At 36.0% G+C, this 21,059-nt stretch overlaps 1 protein-coding gene across 2 annotated transcripts in view; it reads right to left on the bottom strand.

Moving 5' to 3' along the window:
* Positions 1-21,059, bottom strand: part of fstl5 (follistatin-like 5) — a 175,550-nt gene that overhangs the window by 133,679 nt on the left and 20,812 nt on the right. For both annotated transcript variants that reach the window (XM_044126833.1, XM_044126834.1), the window contains exons 2-3: positions 11,750-11,891; positions 4,108-4,138 (exon numbers count right to left, since the gene is read on the bottom strand). In XM_044126833.1, coding sequence (XP_043982768.1) covers positions 4,108-4,138; positions 11,750-11,881 — 163 coding nt within the window. In that variant the 5' untranslated portion in view covers positions 11,882-11,891. The remainder of the gene's footprint in view (positions 1-4,107; positions 4,139-11,749; positions 11,892-21,059) is intronic.

Raw genomic sequence — 21,059 nt, 5'->3', positions numbered from 1 at the left:
CAAAACATGTTTACTGTGAATATGTGAAAATGTCTGTTTTGTGATCTCTCATTTATACACCTTTCATTTAGAGAATGACCATCTTTGGATTTTCATACATATGAAATAAGGGCAGAAGATCATTTTAACAAGTTCCGCTGGGTGTTTGATATAGCTAAAAATCAATCGATCTTTAGGAAATTTCCTTTCAGTTGCAGCCTCGGGTCTTGTTGCAGATTGCATAACAAGCTAAACTTTTGTGATACACACTGGGACTCCAATTAGAGCACACTAGAAAATAGCTGTATTTGTTGGTTGTCTGCATTTCTTTAATCTAGCATATTGAAAATGTGTTCTCTTTGGAAAAACAGGAAAAATAAATCTATATTTGCCATTCATTAATTTTTTAATTGCTTCAAATTGAAAAAGCAAAGCAGACATACATCTGGCCAGGTCGATAGTTTATCACAGCCTAAATGAAACAAAAGTCAGAGGGACGTTCATGGATGAAAAGATAAATATTAGTCATAATTCATCATACTACAACACCAGAGGCTTCGTTTTTAGCAGAAACTATTCCAGGAATGCCATGCTGTCTAATCAGTTCACTCTTTTCAGAGAGCCTGGAGTTCATCCCATAAATTTTTGAGTGAAAGACAGTTTGTAGCTAAAAAATAAAGTTTCTCAGACTTACGCTAGTTGTATTCTTTTAGCTGATGGACATAGAAAGGTGTGAAGTGTCTTCTCTGGCTGGCTTTGTTTGTCACCAGAATATTTTATATTTTGAACTCTTGAAAATCTTTTTTGTTGTCAATTTAAGATGCAAGCATATGACAACAGCTTGCAAACCTTACGTTTAAGTCAAAAGTTGACCGAGCAGTATAAAAGTAAGCGGTATTAAAGTAAAAACAGACCTGAATTATTTATAACCTCTGCACCATTCTCGCTTCTAGACTGGAAATGTGTTTGCTGAAAACTGGCCAAAGTTTTCCCTGCTCTCAGCTTACAGAACATAGAGTATTGAATTGAATCAGTGAAGACAGCTGGGGCCGCCCTTTATGGTAATGCACCCTCTACAATTACTGCTTCGACCTTCCCTGGTGAAGAAAAATGGGGATACAGTCCGTCCATTTAGCCGCCCCTTCAAACACTCAGTGGCAGCCTTGTTGGGCTGCTGGACTACCTTTTGCCCTCCACTGACTTTTGTTGGGAGGAGACAGAAAATACATTAGACAGGTGACAGAAAGATGAATTAGATGTATTTGTGAACCAAAAAGAGGACATGAGTCCATTAATTTTTCAAAAAAAAATCCATTCATAGATGGAACTGGTTGGAAACACCAGTGCCAAATACAGATTTGATTAATTGTTTTGTGCACTGAAAAGCTGATTTTTTTCTTTTTTTTTTCTTTAGGAGGTGAAGCTTTCTGTTACTGGATGCAAAGGCAGAATTCAGATTTGGCTTATTTTCCCTCATTAGACTACTGTGTTGAGAAAGTGAAAAACTGTGGCCTCTTCCAGAAGTATAATTCATGCTGTTTTACTGCAGTAACCTCTAAGCATCAACACTACTACATCTTCTGATTTTATGTCAAGTTACACTTATTGCAAGAGGAAAGAGATTCAGCTTGACCTTAGCTGTGTTTTTATGGGCCTCTGCATTTCCATCTCTGTTATCCACACATTTTACAGGAACTGTGTAACATACTGCTAATCCCAGATATTTACCATTACACTAAATCTTTAAATGCCATGCCCTGTTCCTAGGTCAGATATGATTTTTCAAAATTTGTTAGAAGTTAAATGCCAGAGTAATGAGCAAGACATGTTTTCAAAGAATCATTAATTTGTTTTAATCTATGAGTTTATACACAGCTAAACTTTTAATCAGTTTAGAAAAACCCAGATGAGGATGCCATGGCTTTCTAAGTCTATAAAAGGTTATTTTCACAGCAACATTTAGTTAAATTAAGGCACTCACATGCATATATTTTAAAGCCAAAATCTCCAACACACTGCTTCCTCCTGGGACAGCATGAAAAACTCTTAAGGAATTAGCCAAATTAGAGACATAATAAAATCTCACTCAGAAGAAAGGAATCATTACTTCAATATCAAAATTACCGGACCATCAAAAAACCTGAATTTCAGTTTAAAAATTAACAAAAGGACAAAAACCTTAAGAAATTGGCCATTTCTCTAGTCAATCAATACACTCAATCAAGTTTAGATTAACTCAATCAATAACTTTCCAATCAATAATTGCTAATTCATAAATTTGGACAAAAAAAGGGTGAAACTTGTAAGCCTGAGAACATTATACCAGCTGTGAAGTAAATAATTTTGTCTAAGTGTTTTGCTGCAGGAGGGACTGGTGCACCTCACGAAATGGCTTTGTGACAAAAGAATATCATACAGAAATGTAAAAGGCAAAAGATAAAGAAAAAAGTGGAAGGAAGTTAATGAAGTTAAATGGTTAATGATCCTAAGCACAACCTCGGAGTAGCTACAAAATGAAATATCTTTGTAGAGTTGAAATGAGTGTGGAATTAAAGTGAAAAATCTGACTCAGTTCTTTCAGAACAAATGTACCAAAGTTACTTGCAAGCTGTTGTGATACATCAATTCAACCAAGTACTGAGTGTATATTTAGAACATTCTAAAACTAAGGAATTTTCTGAGTTAAAAAAGTTGGTAATTCTGATTGAACAATAAGTTTTTCACACAGTGGGGAATAAAATGTTCTCTTTAGCTCATATTTGATCTAGATATGATTTTATGACTATGCACGTGGCACAGAGACAGCATTATCAGAACAAAATAGAAAAAGCCAAGGACAGATAAATATAACACAGGAATAACACACTGATAAATATATCACAGAACACAAGAACAGATCAAGGACAGGAAGGATAAGACGCATTTCTGTCTATTTATGCACTTTGTATTTTTGATAATCTACACTGGGTTCTCAGATAATTATATTCCAAGACTCAAAAAATTAAGAAAGGCCCTTCACTTTGGGAAGAAAACTCAGGTATGAGGTGGGATTACATGGAGTTGTCGTGGAGGCTTGGAGATTAACAATAAAAGAAAGCCCACTGAAAACATAAGATGACTTTAGGTTTACTGCAACACCAGTACAACTGTGCCTCGTCCTCCCATTTAGTTTCACAATATTTATGCATTAAAACTACTTGCATGTTGGCCTCAACTGGAAGCAAAGAAGAATCCCATTATGCTGCACTCAATTTGTCTCAGAAGTTGGAACTTAGATTTGGAAATCATGTTCTGCCGAGTTCAGCTTGCACAAGATACAAATTAGAAAACCAGCAGTTGATGTCCCAGCCGGGATTGGGACCATAAAGTCTGTCATTTTATGCATTCAAATTCTAAAAAGGAACATGCTCATAAATAAATACATAAATGAATAACGTACAGTACTTGGTCTGCCTCTTGCTCTAAGTGATACAAACACACTGCAAATAAACTGATAATTTCTGAGACCTTGACTATAATTGTAGCCATAATAAATTCAAGGTCAGTTGGGAACTTCTGACTTTCCAAGTTGTAAGTCCACTATCAGTGGGTGTTTTGTTTATTCAGACTTGGAATTCAGAATTTCCAACTTCAGATTTGAATTCAAGACAGAAATACAGGAAGGTTGAATTTATGACAAGCACAAATCTGCACCTTAAGCAATTTTTTAAACATGTTTTATAATTGTTTCTTAACTCAGTAGCTAAATACATTTATGACTGAACATTTATTCTAAATTCAACTTTTGTATTAAGATTATTTAATCTGGTCCCACAAAACAACCCCAGAAAGTATTTACTGGTACATCTTCTATCTGCTAACTCTGGAAATGATGAAAAGAAGTTTTAGGAATAAAAGAATTATTTTTGGCTCCCAGGCAAAATTGCATTCAAATTCTAAAAAGGAATTTGAGATGTATAAAATCTTCAATAGATATTCAATTCATACCTACTTCACACAAACTCAGCACAAAAAAAACAGTTTTGTAGTAAATGTTTTTTGCCTGGGGTGACCTCAATTAGATAACAGCCACACATCTTGTAAAAATGGAATCAAGCATCGATGAACAGGAAAGGGGCAGAAACTCACCTTTTACCCGCAAGCTCTCTGGGATCCCATCCTGATGGAATAAGAACAAAACAAATTATGTTATAATAAACACAATAAAATACACCGCATTCAAAATCCTGATATATGGAAGAACATGTCTGAATACAATTTCTATGGCACAAAGGAATGTACAAATTCAATCATTGACCTGTTATGGGAAAGTTCTTTCTGCATGTGGCATAACATATAATTGAGTTGTTACTTCTTTACACTGTTGACACTAAAGCTCAAGAATTTCAACTTATCAGACAAATCTACTGCATTTTCAGGTTCGAAGCTGCTGGAAAAACACTTTCAGTTATAAAGGTTCAGTTCAGATCCAATTGTCTGAAGAAAAAGAAGTTTATGACTATTATTACCTTCCAATTTCTTTTGCAGCATTCAAGTTATTTAGAATTGTTTTTTCTTGATGCTTTTATTCTCAATTATTTGTAACAACAAATATTTGGTTTGCACTGCTCCATCTTGACAGCTTAAGCAGCAGCCTTGTTTTTTTTCATTGTTTTATTGAATTTCTGCATGCAGTCTTTGCTGTAGCTCCTCCACAAATGGATGGCATACAGTACACTGTATAATATAATATGAATTATATAATCAAATACTTTAGAGGCATACAAAAAAGAACAAAAATAAATAAATTGTGGAATTACCTTTGTCATACAAACGTCTGCACAACATTTAGATTGAAATTTGTTATCAGCAGCAAAGACAAAACCTTCTATATTGTTTAAAGTAGTTGTCTCTTTCCTTCAATAAAATACTGCATATGGCAATAAGCTGATAATCATCGCCATTTATTTATCATACATGAGAAGACAGGGCTAATTTCTCTTTGTTTTTTTCAGTCTCCTTTTAGCAATTATGTTTTTATGCATGATTGTTACCTTTCCCTTTATCATTTTACCACACTCACTCACACCTGGCAAAATTATTTCCAACTACTTTATCTTCTAAACTATTTGACCAGAAATTTAACCAGAATAGTCTTTGCTTAAAGAGGACTCCATCCATCCATCCATCCATCCATCCATCCATCCATCCATCCATCCATCCATCCATCCATTTTCTGAACACCCGTCGTCCCTAATGGGGTCGGGAGGCCAGCTGCGTCCCGGGCGAGAGGCGGGGTACACCCTGGACAGGTCGCCAGTCTGTCGCAGGTGAAGAGGACTAAGTGAAGCTAAAGTTTAGAAATGTTATATCTTTTCTTGAAGTTATGGTGCAATAGTGTTGTAACGTTCTCTTCTTAGTAGAGAGATATTTGATAGGATTGCAAATGTGGAACTGCTGCAGCTAATCAAATTCTAATAAGAGTCAAAAACACCCACATAAATTGAGTTTTAATATTTAAGTTTTATGTGTAAACTTCCTAAAATACCACTGTTTATGCTCTACTGGCCCTGAAAACTGGCAACATATGAATCACATTTACTACTAAATTATCAAGTATTTTAACACACATCATGGAGATTTAGAAACAACTTTTACATTTTGGGAACAAAAGCTGCATCTAAACTTAGTAACTGAATTAAATAAATAAAGATAATTATTAAAACCAAACTGGTCCTGAATAAAGCCATTTGGAACCTGGGAAGCCAATTACAAGAAAAACAGAAGAGGACCAAGTTGGCTTTTTTTTCCATAATCCACTGTTTTTATTTACCAAATCAACATGATGATTCACTTGATGAAAACATTATGAAGGGTAACAATCTCCTCCTGCCAATCATTTCCTTTCTTTTCCCGAAACATTGTTAAGCAGACAACACAACAGCAAGAGGAGCAGAAAGTGCCTGTTGCTCTTTGGACCATGCTGGTTGCCCCACAACAACTCTATAGGAGATGACATTTAGATTTGCACTGGAGGAAAGAAAGACTTCAAAAGAGGCTCATTTGCATATTGCAGACAGTGTTCACACTTGATTTGTTTAAAAAGAATGATTTCCCCAGAGCCTCTAGCAGCCTTGCCTCCTCTGCCCCGAGACTCTGCGGGCATGGAAACACCCAGCTGCACAACTTCTGTTTCATCTGCCCTGCAGCACCTAACCGGCTGACTGACCACGTCCATCTCTACGTCTTCCACAGCTGTTGGCAGACATCTGGGAGGTGGGATTATCCAGGAAAAAGTCCAGTGTTGATTTTCAGTCCTGATGTGTTAAGCAATTCCCAAAACAGAGTTGCATCTCAACTAAGATTTCACTTAAAATTCTAGATCCAGAAATCTGGAAGATGCATGAAGAGGCAGAAAAATCCTTATTACTTGTGGTCTAGTGTTTCTACAATCACTAGATCACTGTTTATCAAGTCCAAATTCAGTCCAGCCATTTTTTAAATGACCCTGAGGAACTCCATGCTTCCCTTTGCTGACAAGATTTATGGAGATGCCAATTTCATTTTCCAACAAGACTTAGCAAAGGCAACACCAAAATTACCAAGACCTTCTTACATCACCACTGTGCATAATGAGTGAGTAAAATTACTAAACTTTGTTTTCAAAAGGGAACCAGTCAGCTTCAGTCAAGAATAAGTTAAAACAGGACATCCACAGGCTGAACTAATCCAGAACACACACCTCTGAAAAGAACAGTATTTATTAAAAAATTAAAGCTTTTTTTATTAACCATTTGCTGTAATATTGTAATTTTCTAAGACATTTAGGGTTTGACTTCACTGTAATTAAAGTGAAGAGAACATGAAACATGTTACTGTGTTAATTAAATCTGTACAAGTTTCACTTTCTTGAATTTAATTGCTAAAATACATTTACAGTTGATGGATAAAAATGTATTGGCATAAAAAAAAATAGACATGGAACCAGAAATTGTGACTTGTGCTGCGAATCAACATCAGTAACTCAAACTGACCAGTAAAGGAGAAAGCCTTGTAGAAGAATGAACAGCAGTCACATTAAAGATAAAAACGACTTTCTGACGTCTGTACTCATCTATCCATTTCTCACTCTTGAGTTTTTCGGTTTCTCTTGTTCCCAACCTCTTTATCTTTATCTCATTTGCTCTCCGCCCACTCCCTCTTCATCTCTCTGGTTATCCCCTGCTAATCTAGATTTGCCATGTGGCTAAGCCAGAGCTGGATTGTTGGGCTTTGCACTCAGTTGTCCTTGCCTCCATTTTGTTTGTCCTCACATAATAGCTCGATCTAAAAGCGACAAACTCGCAGAAATTGCTTTCCTGTCTTGTGTCAAGCAAGGCTGGCAGATTTTTCTAAATTGTAAATTATAGCTAACCTCCCATGACAAGGCAATATTAGACTGTCGACTCTTTATATCATTCAAGGTCTTGCAGGAGATGTCTGAGAACAGAAATTATCACTTTGTTTGATATATAACCAGTTATGATTAGCAGACAGGATGTGTGTCCTACACCTGACCCAATGTGGTGGGATGATTTTTTTGAAACAGCTACAGCATGTGACCAGATGTTTATGGCTGAGTGACTCTTGGTGATTGAAGTCATTGTGGGGAGGCTTGTGAGGTCATGTCTGATCCTGTTATGCCCGTCACACACCGTCCTTCAAAGCAAAGGGAGGGACAAACCAACAGCAAACTTCACTCAGAGCACATTCCCCATAAATGCATTTTCTTTCATTGCAATTCAAAGTGCTAAAAATGTATACTTGTAATCAGATTTGCATTCAAAAAAGGGTTTTAAAGCTAGATGCTGTATAATCACACAATATCTTCCATTTCCAAACGTTTACACTGCTCATTCCGCTGTATTGGGAAGTCACTGACCTCAGCTTCCCTGCAATCTAGCCAACAGTTAGAGGCAACAAAGGGACATGGCATGATTCAGAGAAAGAGCTTCCACTGTGGCATTTTCTTTCAGAAGGAGTTTACATTTCTACAGCTCTGACAGGCAGATAGATGAGCAGAGTTTACCTCCATCCCCTCACAAGACAAATTATCATAGTATGCAGTTGCTGTAATGACATTCCTCTGGGATGTAATCAAAGTGCCTAACGCATTAATTTAATCCGAGCAGAAAAGCAAATAAATCATTTTTGTAACTTTGTGTCACATTCCAGCGACATGCTGACATACATTCATTATGAAAATTACTGTTTCACAACATTATGAGAAAATAAAGTCAAAACAAATTTGTGGTGGGAGATAATTTTACCCAAAATGGGATGAAATCATAATAAAAATAGATATTTGTAATATACTGTGTTATTTAGGTGACTCACGTCTTTCTGCGTGGCTACATTTTAAACGTTCCTTCCACGAATTGATGGAAACCTGACTGACACAGCCGTGTTGTCTCTAATTAAACAATCTAAATATTTGTCTGTCAGCCATGCCTATTTAAAGTATTTTCCTTTTTAAACAAACATGTTTTTGTTTTATAATAATTTATTGTTAGTATACATATTTACAGTGTCTGTTCTCAATAATAATGGAAAGCGAGCAATTATAATTACTCAACTGAAATACAGAACATAAAAATCCATTTTTTTGTTTTAGCTCACGGCTTTATTTTTGTGCATTAAACTTGTAAAAGTTTGGTCCCCTCTGCAAGCCTCGCTTATCTTTGATCATCTGTCTCAAAGTAAGTAAGGCTGAGTAAGATGCCAACATCCTGCTAGTTTCATATATATGCTAAATTGACAAGAGAGAATACATTTGTTTCAACAGAAAATATAATGAGTAGAAAGAAAGATGTAGGTTCTCATGGCAGAAACGACAATTCTGATCAGAACAAAGAGAGTTTATGTGTCTGATAATATTATTGCCTATGTCCAAAATAAAGGTTACAAGATTTTAAAAAAAGGTCAAGTAGTCAGAAATATGAAAAGAGGCAGAAGACAGTTTAAGATACCCATACCATCAAATAAATTTCAATATTTAGAGGACTGCATGCATACATTGAAGGTATATTTACAAATCCAGAATACTTCAACAATTTTGCTTCACTTCATTTTATTACAAAGTAAAATTCATTATTTTTCATATTTCATCAGACATGAAAGACGTGTCTTTAAGCAGAAAAAAAAAAGAAAAAAGAAAAGAAACACCAAACAGCCAAGTCAAGGGCTGTGTTTCAGTATTTGAAGTCAAAATGCAGCAAGTTTTGTTTGGAGAGAAAAGAAGAGAAAAGAAAATTCAATTGGAAAGACCTGATTTATTTTTAAAATCAAAGGTTATGCTTATGCTTCAAGGTTGATTTTAAAAATGTTAATATCTCTCTTAACTTTTTTTTTGTATTTTCTCCTTCCTCTGAACAGCAGTGCGTTTTGATCCATTTCCCACATTCCTACCCACATAAAAAAGTGTCTCATTTCACCAGAGCTCACTCTTTGGGGGAGAATCTGCAGATGTTGGTAACCAAACACTTCTCCCACATTTTAGAGCACTGATAGAGAAATGTTCCATCTCTGAAATCCTCTGCCAAATGCTGTGAACACGGAGCAGAGAAAATCACATTACCTTCTCCACATACTTCAAAGAAAACGCTTTTACAAGATATAGCTATGAAAGTCTGTGAAACATTTTTTTTTTTTTTCCCTTTGATTTATACTGGCATATATGAGTTAAGGAGAAACACAAAGTAGTGACAAGATAATGGAGATCAGGTTTACATGAACCACCATAGGGATATTTGAGACTATACTCAGTGCAAAAGCCACGTAAAAATAGAAAAAGAACATTTATGTCTCTTCTTGTTTAACATTGCTATCTGACAGATATATCTGAAATTTTATTACATTGAGAATATTGGTTCCATTTATAATGCAAGGATCAATCTTACTGTTTTAAATAGCTTTTTTCACCTCCTACTGGCATTTGGTTTAAAGGACATTTCTTTTAGCACTGAAATCTATTGACCCAAAACAATTTTATAGACTTTGTAGTTTGTTGTATTGTTAAGAAAATCCCAAATTTTAAGGTTTCAGTAAATAGCTGCTCTATTTCTAAGCTTCTTACTAATGATGATAAAAGTAAACATTGTGCTTTCATGTTTGTTTTGGTTTAAATGGAGTTCCTCAAGGCTTATTTTTGGGACACTTTTTATTTTCCATTTTAATAAGTCCACTGGAAACAGTATTTTTACGACTGAAGTGTTGCAGACAACACTAGACTTTACTCAGTTGTCTCTAAAGAGAGCAAAGAACTTTAAAATGCCTTTTAGCTGCTGCAGGCTTTGCCATCTGGCTTAAAGCAGTTTCTGAGTGAGAAGACATTCACATGTCTGTTTTTCAGACATCATTAAAATAGTTTACACAATTTCTTACCAATATGGAGATCTCATTGAGTGTAATCTATGTAAGACTTGAACAGGGATTTTTTTTTTCTAGAATTTGTATCAAGCTGAAAAGAGTTGAATGTTGGACATCATTTTGAAATGTTTTTGATTATGGTAGATGAGGAAAGATAAACATGAGTGCTGCTTCCTTCCCTTTCAGTTTTAGATTCTGAGCATCAATGCTCTTTAGTTTTATAATAAATCTATTATTCAGGCATCTCTGTGCTTTCAGATCTGGCCTTCTGACCTCAGAATATTTTAAAGAAAGTCTCGTTTTAGGCTTGAAGCTCTAATTAACAGGTTTGAAACTTAATGAAGAAACACTGTCTTCTTCACCAAGCCTACTTTGGAATAAATTATTCCCAAGGGATTCTGTGTTAAAAAAAAAAAAAAAAAAAAAAAAAAAAAAAAAGTTAAAGAAATAAATAAAGCTGATATTCAGGGATTTATGTAAAAAAAAGTACAGAGCTGGCCCAGTCTAAATTATTAGAAACCATTTTTTGTAAATCTCCTTCAAAAGGCCAGAAAGTGTCTGGCCGTTACGTCTTTTTAACAGATTTTCATCTCTTTTTGCTTCTTAGTAAACTCAAATATACTCCAATGACGATCCCACCATCTGCTCCTTCTGACACCTTGTTATATTTACTTCCTCTCAGCCACCAACCTTTTAAACCACTACCGCTGCCTTTCATCTCCAAGCCGCTTTGCCACCTTGCCAGCCTACAACTAAAATAAATGCTAAATGCAATATTTAGTCTGGCTGTGTAAGACAGGCTTAAAAGTAAAGGCAAAAATGCAACATTTTTTTTCCCTCCCAGTCTGTCATGGATGTCAGACTGCATGGTAGATTTCTTTAGCAGTAAACAGAACTGCAAGAGGCTTATGAGAAATGTAAACTCAAGGACCACAATCCAAACAAACGGCTTTCTGACCTACAAACACACACTCGTCTGTTTAAGACTAAATCAAAGAAAAACAGCATGCAGCTACTCTGCAGGGTTGAAATAATGGCTTGTGCTTTGCAATGCAGCAGAAGAAATTAACAAAAACGGCAGGTTTCGCCTGTGGGAGTTGCACTTTATCACTTGGTCAATAAGCATTCAATTACATCTTTTACTTAAGATGTTCAGTTAAAAGAAATAATCTTTTTTCATCTGGGATTCATATTAATCTGATATCTCTGCCACAGAGGAGAAAGGATAATGATTTTTCATTATTTTATTATTAATATAATGTGGACTGAAGAAAGAAAAAACAAGAGATGCATCAATAAATTCCCTATGTAATTAGCTTCATACTTTGCAAAAGCTAAAAAGTCTAATTATGGACAGCAAATGGAAGGAGTAGGCAATCAATACCTTGTGTCGGAATTTTACGACTGGCCGATAGGGCTGCGACCCGAATCCCTCTTTATCGGGTCTCCCAGTGGCGCCGAGCCCAGAGATCCCCACCATTAAAATGGCAACCAACCACCAGTCGGCTGTCTTCATTGGTCTTTTCCTGTCAAAAACCAAACAAGAATGGTGAGTGCTCCTCTACAACAATTTAAAGGTTCAATACCATTTGGCTGAGGCAATTCATCAAGCATGCTGTAATTAGCGTAGACAATGAGAACCACGAAGCTGTCGCTGGTTTACACTGAAGCTATTAATACGTGCCCCACACTCAGCAATGAGATAGCATCTCCTTTTAAATCAATTATGGGGAAATAGACGTCATGAGAAAATCTAGATAAGGTTGAAAGAGAGACAATATATTAAGGCAATTAAAGTGAGAGCTTCGGATTAATTAGGGTGTGTGTTTAAATCAAGTAGCTGTGATGCAGTGGGGAGATAAGATTTTCAACTCTGCTGCAAGAACAGATGTAACCCAAGTATGTTTATATGAGTGCAAACATTCGCTTTACACCTCTAGTGTAATGCATTTTCAATTATTCATTATGTTGCATGAGGACAAGTCGGACCTTTGCATGACATGAATTAAACAAAAAGGTTTTGAGAGCATATCCTGTGAATGTCACAGAAACATCTCTGTTGGAGCAGGTAAACAAGCTAGAACTTCAATAAATATGCATCATTATCCAATAAACAACTTTATTTATTCTGTCTTACATTTAACCTTAGGTGTTTGCATTTACATCCACAACATCCAGAGCTCAACTCTAAAATCTTTGTGACAGTTTATACATTTTACTCAGTGTTCACAGGCAAAGAGCAAGCTGTAGCTTTTTAGCAATCTCAGGCCTCAAGTGTCTGCTCATCTTTCTTCAATAGAGAGCGATGACTGACAGCAGCTTGGTGACCCCACTTCCTTGTTCTGCTGGAGTGACACCGAGTTTGACAACAATGGCAGTGCTGCGGCAGACTTCTGAGCCCACATGCTACTCACAGGAGGTTAGGAGGTTCCACCAGCACAGCAGCATGTCACTGTGATGTTCTGGACCAACAGTGAACACTCAAACTTTACTTTTGTGACTTTGCGACTTCTGTTGACTCCCTCGGATTTCTGACGCCTTCAGGTTCCTGCACATTTTTGGCTTTGAACGCATACAGTTTTAGTTTCATTCTCAGCATTTTTAAGCCCCATAAGATCTGTGTTTGATGTTAGTGGATATACAGGAGCAGGTTGATAGATTAACTGTGGATATCTTAGCAAATTTACCTCTTTTTTCTTTTGTTAAAGTTTTTCATTGCACATGTCCACTTAATCTGTAGGATATTCTTGTATACATTTCACACCATATTCTTCCCTAGAAAATGTGTTTTTCATTGCATTTACCAGATATATAATGCCTGCAGCAGTTTTATTAAGATGCTAAAAAATAGAAATATTAGCCATATCTTAAGCTATACCTAAAACTAGATTAATTGGATCGCAATGAGCTTCACTCACAGACTTCTTTCATAAGAATTAAAACGCATGTCTCACGTCAACGACATTAATGTCAGATAAAATGCGACATGACCGTTGAGACTGCAGATGCTTTACAAACAATCATAAGCATCTGATTTAGTACCACAGAATCGATTTTTTTGTTTAATAACAAGATCAAAATTGGGTTGTTCAGACTGTCATAAAAAAGTTGGCTGTAGATCACATATGGGCAAAAGAAAAAAAAGCAGATTTGAGTCACATTTTCCTGCTGTGTGAACATAGACTTATAGTGGTCTGAGGAACAATTGTTTTTATTCCAAAATATCTACATGGGGAAATATTTGGAAACTTCCAAAATGATCACCTGCTGACATAGCCAAATGTTATTGGTCCCCAGGTCCCACTGTCCTGCATATTTCAGAGGTTTCTCTGTTGCCACACCTGATTAGAATCAATGGGTTACACTGCTGCAGAATGTGATGGTATGCTAGTGAACCAATGCCATCATTTGAGAATGAGAGGCTGGAGAAGGGAGGGACTGATCTGAACACAAAGGGCTGTAAAGCTTCAGATTAATGTGAGCAACAGCAGCTGCCACACTTTTCTACTAACTCTAAGTTTAAGCCAAACGAGGTGGATTAACATTTCTGCCAGCACAGTCAATCAGCTTCTTTACAACACCCTGGTGTTAAGTGGGTTATTAATGGACTCATTTCTGTGGGATGTGTCTGAGCTAAAAACTCCACTTTAAACTGCATCCTTCAGACGCCTGAAACTAAAAATGACAATTATGGAAAGAAAGAAGAAATTAGAAGATTTGATGATTACGATCTCATGTGCTCACAGATATAATCTAAATATAAGTGGGTGCAGTAATTTCACCTGCAGTAATAAATCTGCAAGACCTTGGAAATGCATGTATTCATGTTTGTGTAAATGCTGCAAGTCTTGAGCGATTTTTAATAAAAGAAAAGCAGAGAAACTATTAAGGGAGTTTTCCTGGAACCCCTGAGAGATGCCATCATAAGTTTGACTGGAGGTTTTAAATCCCCCAGAGCACATTGAAGCTTTGGCATTGACTTTCAAATGAAGACTCCCCATTTCTTCCATGTGTACAATGAATCATGTCTCAACAATCTCTCACGCTCTCTGCACTACCTCCCGCATGGATATTCAGTAGATTTTCAACACACTGGGCTAAAAACTGTAACTTCCGCTCATCTCATTAATGTGCATGAACTGGGAAATAACTGTGTTTGGAACTGTCAATTTAAAGTTATGCACTTTTTCTAAACAATGAGAAAAAGACAAAATTTTTTACAACCTCTTCCAAATCTGTAGGATATCAAGCTTTTCAGTTCCTCCTACATCCTTCATGAAATTTAAGATATTCTATTTTCATTTTAAGTTAATGGTAGAAAGCACAAATTTTGCCCTTGTGTGTACAGCTAGTGAGTGTCCAGGAAAATGAACGGCGTTTCCAGATTGGCTGCTTTGTATACATCAGCCAATAGAATATCTAGTAGCGTTATGCCAAAGTATTTCAGCTTCTGCAGCTGCATTTTCTTTCAAAGATTTTATATGTACTCTATAACAAAATCTACAAATGTGAACACTGACTGGAAATAATTTGGAATTTGCTCTCTTACTTTGGGAGGAAAGATAGTTTCCAAGAATGAAGCTTTTGTTACAAAAATAAATACAATTCTGGTCCAGAACAACAACTCCCTCAGGCATTAGTTATCTGATGAAAGTGCCACAAAAATTGTTTAGATTTCAGGATGTATTTGACCTTTTTATGCCCTGATCATCAATTTTCATAAAAGATTTGTCTGCAGTATCCTCACCTTAAACTAGGGTTATGCTGAGTAGCTGCTCACATGCAATCAAGTCCCTTGTTCCACAGCAGCTATAATAACGCTAACTGCACTGCAATCACTTTTATTATGCAATTGCCTGAAATACCTGATTACCTTTGATCATCAAGAAGCAGCAAAATAATCACCTGTAAAGTACCATTAGCTTTACGCTGAAATCTTTATATCACTCAGCTTTACACACTAGACAATATGGTATATATATAAAATCATCCTTACTATTGTAGTCTGAACCACTGAAAAATGTTATGAGGCATTTTATTCATGGGATACAGATTATCAAATTGCAACATAAAATCCCATCGATTCTGGTATTAAAGAAGCATCCTTAGTTTTCAGGTTGCTTCATTCACAGAAGAAACTAGCTTAAAGTCAAAGTGGAACAAAACACTACAGTAAGTAATGCAAGTCAGATTTATCAGCAGAGGGGATATATTCCATTGATTTCACAAAGCAAAACAAAATTAATTCAAAATAACATCCTTCAGAAAACTCTTTAAATGTCATTTTTCCTTTTTGAAACCGGTCACAAGTTGAATGACATTTGGAGTCGTTTTCTGGAGACGGTTCTCTGTTTGGTGGTCACATGTTTTATTTCTCCTTTTATCCATTCACCAATGAAAAATAAGGGCAACAAAATACATCTTTTCATTTTTGCTTTTTAACTACTTTACTAAGTGGGTGTTTGTTTTACTAAGTTGTGCAGACCTAAAGGGAAGTGAAATTAAATCTGAAACTAGCTGCATATTGGTTTTGCTCAACCGCCGGAAAGAAATCTGCTCAAACTGATCAGAAACATTTTTTAGAAACATCCTGATTTGTGTTATGGTCTATAATTATTATCCCTCCATATTTTCTCTCTGCTCCCCTCAGACCTGGCTTGATTTCCTAATCATCACACCTGCCCCTTGTTAAGACATCCACCCTCTCTGTTCATTCAGCTGCTTTCCTTTTTAAATCCTTAATTGCTACTTTGTCAGGTTTAACCCCAAGTACCACTCCAATAAAGAACAGAGATGGCCATTTTCTTCCAACTATCCAGTGTGTTCTCTGCTTCAAGAGAAATTAAACACAAACTCACTTTTTTGTTTGTATTTGGAGAATTTATTTATTTCAGTTTTACCAAGCAATTTCCTTCACTCTGTTTTATAAAGTAAAAATGACATCTAGACTTGACTCTAACTTTTCCCTTGCAGTGTTATAGTAGTGGAACAGGTTACTACAGTAATCTATAACAAATACTCTATAACAAAATCTACAAATGCAGATTTTTGTTAGACCTTTTCTAGCCTTTGTTAAAAACTGCTTGGACTGATTAAGATTTTTATCCCAAAAGGCTTCAAGGTAAAAACACATGAGAAGAAACATCTCCCATGATCCTGAGTATCCATCACATTCCCACAGCCCCAGACAAGCCCATGCTGTTAGCATTAGTCACATTACTTTAATAAGCTCTAATGGGAAGGTATGCTCAGGTTGCAGTAAAGTACTTACTGAAAGTAAGAGAAAAATCTCTACGGACACAGAGAAACTGTAGCTGCAGAAGCACTGTGCCTCTTCTCAGATAAATGGTGGTTTCTGCAGGTCCTAACATTGCAAGTCTTCACCATAATTATGCATTTGCTCACACATAGCAGCATTATGTCAAAGTGACACCAGCTTCGTGTTATGGAGCTGAGATCAGACGGCATCTATTGGTTGCACCTGCAGCATTTTAGCAGACTCCCTGCCACCCCTGAATGGGAACGGATGCAAAAAACCACCAATCAAGTCCTTGTAGAGCCTGAGTGTCACTGATATCAGACTGAAAATACTCCACATGTAAATTTTTGCTTTGAAGAATTTTTTTTCAGAGAAGAAGGAAAAATGTCTGAGCTGATGGTATCAAATTACAGTAAATGGGAGGCAACAGTGTAGCATTCTGGTCTGCATTCAACAAATATGCAGACATGAATATTGAAATAAATATGCATAAAATCTTTCTAATAGCAATTAGAAATCAAATATATGAAAAATAAAAAAAAAGGAACTGAGAGAAGATTAAGGTAAAAGTTCTTCACAGTACTAACCAATCAATCAATCAAGTTTTTTTGTATTTCACATTTCAGCAGCAAGGCAGCTCAAAGTGCTTTACAAAATAAAAACACAAAAATACAAAGTCATAAAGAAAACACCAAACAGTCAACAACTGAACAAACATTACATTTTGATGAGTGCAATCACCAAAATCAGACACATCATATATTTTGATCAATGTTTAATTTACTATGTTTCAAAAGCAACTCTGACCAGGTGGGATTTTGGTCTTGATTTTAAAGAACTCAGTGTTTTGGCTGTTTTGCAGGTTTCTGGAAGTTTGTTCTAGATTTGTGGTGCATAGAAGCTGAGATGAATAAATATCAACTAAAAAACAATTACTGGAGAGCCTCTTTTGGGTTTCAGATCATATTTATAAGTAAATAAATAAAACTCTTTCTTGGATCGTCTTCATTGCTGTCACTCCTTAGCAACAAATCCAAGATATTTTTTTTCCTAACTTCAGCTCAATATATTTGAGCTAAATACACATAAAATTATTTTTATTGGAGTTTCAGAAGTTATCTATCTACAAACTTCTGACTCAGAAAATCACCAGTTTTAGATTAAATGAGCAGTCATGCCTACTGCTGTTATTGATGTTTTAAAGCTCCTGGGGCTGGTCCTCACAGGAAAACATTACCATCTTCAACAGGATGTTTTCCCGGTCAAAATGAAGCCCACCTGTACCGCTGACAAATGGGATAGCAGCAGAAGTCTGTGGACGTTTTTCATCTTTCAGGGATGAGCTGGTTGCTCCCTGTTTGCTCCGTAAGCCCTTGATTCCCTACAGAGGCTTGTTTGAAATTATTCAAATTGTCCTGGAGGTCACTAGAGGGGAACTCCAGTCAGCAGAAAAACTACGTTTATCCCCCCTCCACACACGTCCTTTTCCACCCTGTGGCGTTGCTGACACATCTCTGACCCCCGGTGGGCAGATCCATTTAAGCACGCTCAGCCGCATTTTTATATGTAGATCAATTGTTTGAAGCACTACAGTTTGTCTGTGTGATATATGGAGAAGACCGGAACATGTGTTGTTTATGTGCCACCCAAGCATCCTAGTTGCTTTAACATATCTTATTTGGCGAAGCTAAAATGGAGGTTCTTACACAGACTGCACTGTTGCTCGTACATCCCTAGCAGCACCGTATACAGACAAGGATTCCTTCCACTTCAAAGCACAACCAGAACCACAGGAAACTCTCTTTTCCCCAGCGATAGCGCCCCTGTTTGGTTCTTGCATTTCCTTGAAAAATGGCAAAAAGGGATGTGGCAATCAAACAGACAGAGCAGTTTCTGACAACACAGCAAGAGAGGGATGATTATGAATGTAATGCATCTCTAAATGAGGAACTCATGCAGAATTCATGTAACAGGTCCTCTCCATGAATCAGTTTTATAAATCCTGCAACACCTGTGCCTGCTTTGTTATTATTGTGGTGCGTCAAGAGAAACTTCATCTGCCTCTGTGATGTGTATGACAATGAATCAGACCCCAGGGAAAAACGATAGCATTTTCTGCCTTCTGATAGCAACACAGCTGGGAAATCTCCAACTCCAACGGACCACGGTACGTTTCTTTCTGTGGAACCCGTAGTCAGCGAGTCAGTTAATAAATGGTAAAGTGAGTTCATAAAAAAGGGCACCACTTGCCTAGAGGTTAGTAGAGTTGGCTGGAGAATGAAACATTTTACACTCACTGTATATTCTCAGAGCAGCAAGAAGAAATAGCGTGTTTGAAGAAAATCCTCTACCCTGGAGAAAAGGCTGCCTGAATTCTCTGCAAAATACGTTCTCCCAAATTTTTAGAGTGAACAAACTGACCAGCAATATTAACGGCACACAGAAAGTATTCCAGAAATGACGAGTGACCTACTGTATACTTTACAAGAAGAAGGTAGAGATTTATAGGCAGATTATAAAAGACTTTATTTCATGGGACTCACATTTTCAGATACCAACCTTATAACTATGTGCTATAAACCGAACAGGAACATTATATAGGTTCTAAACCCTAAATTAACAAAAGATATTATTGAATTTGTTTTAGTATAAAGCCATTACTAAATACTTTAAACTTTTCTCAGCTCAATTCCAGCAATGAAGACAAAAAATATTCTCCTCACTTCCAGGTGGTGTTAATCAAAGATTTTAATTACCACACTCATAACAGGCTCGTGCTGCTAATGTGTTAATGAGGATTTGGAACACAGTTGTCATATTGTTTGTAGTTAATTTACAGAGCAGTTGCCAAACTGTGATGATTGGTTTTAAACTTCATAAATTATTTTCAGCACAGAACAGATATTATTTTCCACTGAATGAACTCAAACCAAGACTTTTCAGATTTATAAAAACAATCAGCACATGAAGCTGGAAGTGATCATTTCTGATCAGGTGCCTGAACAAATGTGTTATTTCAAATTACTTTCTGCATCCAACCATTCAGATGCAAGACCTAAAACACCTGCTTCAAAACATTAGCAAGAACCTACAGGGCCCCAAAGTATGTTTTGGTTTGATTAGATATGGGTCTAAATTGGATACATGAGCCCATATCAGGTGATTATTTTAATCATAAGATTTGTCAGTGAATGAATACACAACTATTTGAAAATATCAGCGTCATAATCACAGCTTTTCTGTAGCCTGAACAGTTCAAGCAAGCCTTAGGTCAATGGTTCCTGCTAAATCATTATGCTAGAAAGAATAAATCACTAGTTAAATAACAGTAGAAAGATATTTTTAGCAAAATATGTTAACTTGACAAGGACTATTTATTTTTCCAAACAAGATTTCTTTCAAATGTGACTTCATTTCCAGACTTAGAAAAAATGATTCCTAACTTCATCTGATTTTCACTTATTGTTCTCATGTACTACTGGCAAACGTACCAAAGTATTTTTTAATTAGCCTTTATTTTACCAGGAAGGTTAATTGAGAAAAAAATCTCATTATAAATAGCCATCATAAAATTAAAGAAACAAAAAAATACAACCAAATTCATGCTGACTAAATATACTAAGCATACCTTACACACAACAGTTGACAACAGTCAACAGTTTTTTAGAGTGGAAGTACGAATTGTAATTGTAGTTCTGGAATTGCCTTTGGTGGCACTTAAAACATGTTCATGCTCATTTAGTAAATGAGTAGATGGTGGAAATAAATTCTAATAAAGCATCCTGCTTTTACTTTAGCATTTATTTTTTGGTGAAGCTATAATGTAGGTTCTAACACAGATTCTCATTTTGTTCAAAAAGCAAGCAGTTATGAGTTATTACATCTAAATACCATTATATTTGGTACATTTTGGCACCAGAAAGACATCAAATATATATATATATATATATATATATATATATATATATATATATATATATATATATATATATATATATATATATATATATATAAATATATATATATATATATATATATATATATATAACTCTCATTTTATCAAGGCCTTTTGGTTGAAGAAGTAAAACCATTTCCCAGGTAGACTCCAAAAGCCGGTTTCACACTGGGCAATTTTCATAAATAAATCTTTTATTGTGAAAGAAAATTTCTGGTAGTGAGCTTGAAACGGTGGTATGTGATAATTCGGTTTAACAAACATGCACCGAAGTCGACCTGCAACAAGCAGCATCTGATATTTTCTGGCAGCGTTGTGCTGTGTGACTGCTGCTGTGACCCACATCTGATTCTTCTCTTCTTTTGTGCTTCTACCATTGTCAGCTTTTTGTTAGAATAAGTGCATTAAGGTTCACAACTTGCTGTCCATTTACTGATGGACAGATATGGATTTGTTTGACACATTGTCCTGCTGCAGTAC

Source organism: Gambusia affinis, linkage group LG09, assembly GCF_019740435.1.
Source record: "Gambusia affinis linkage group LG09, SWU_Gaff_1.0, whole genome shotgun sequence".
Classification (NCBI taxonomy): domain Eukaryota; kingdom Metazoa; phylum Chordata; class Actinopteri; order Cyprinodontiformes; family Poeciliidae; genus Gambusia; species Gambusia affinis.
The sequence above is the reverse complement of the archived record's forward strand: the minus strand, read 5'-3'. Positions and strand labels throughout refer to the sequence as shown.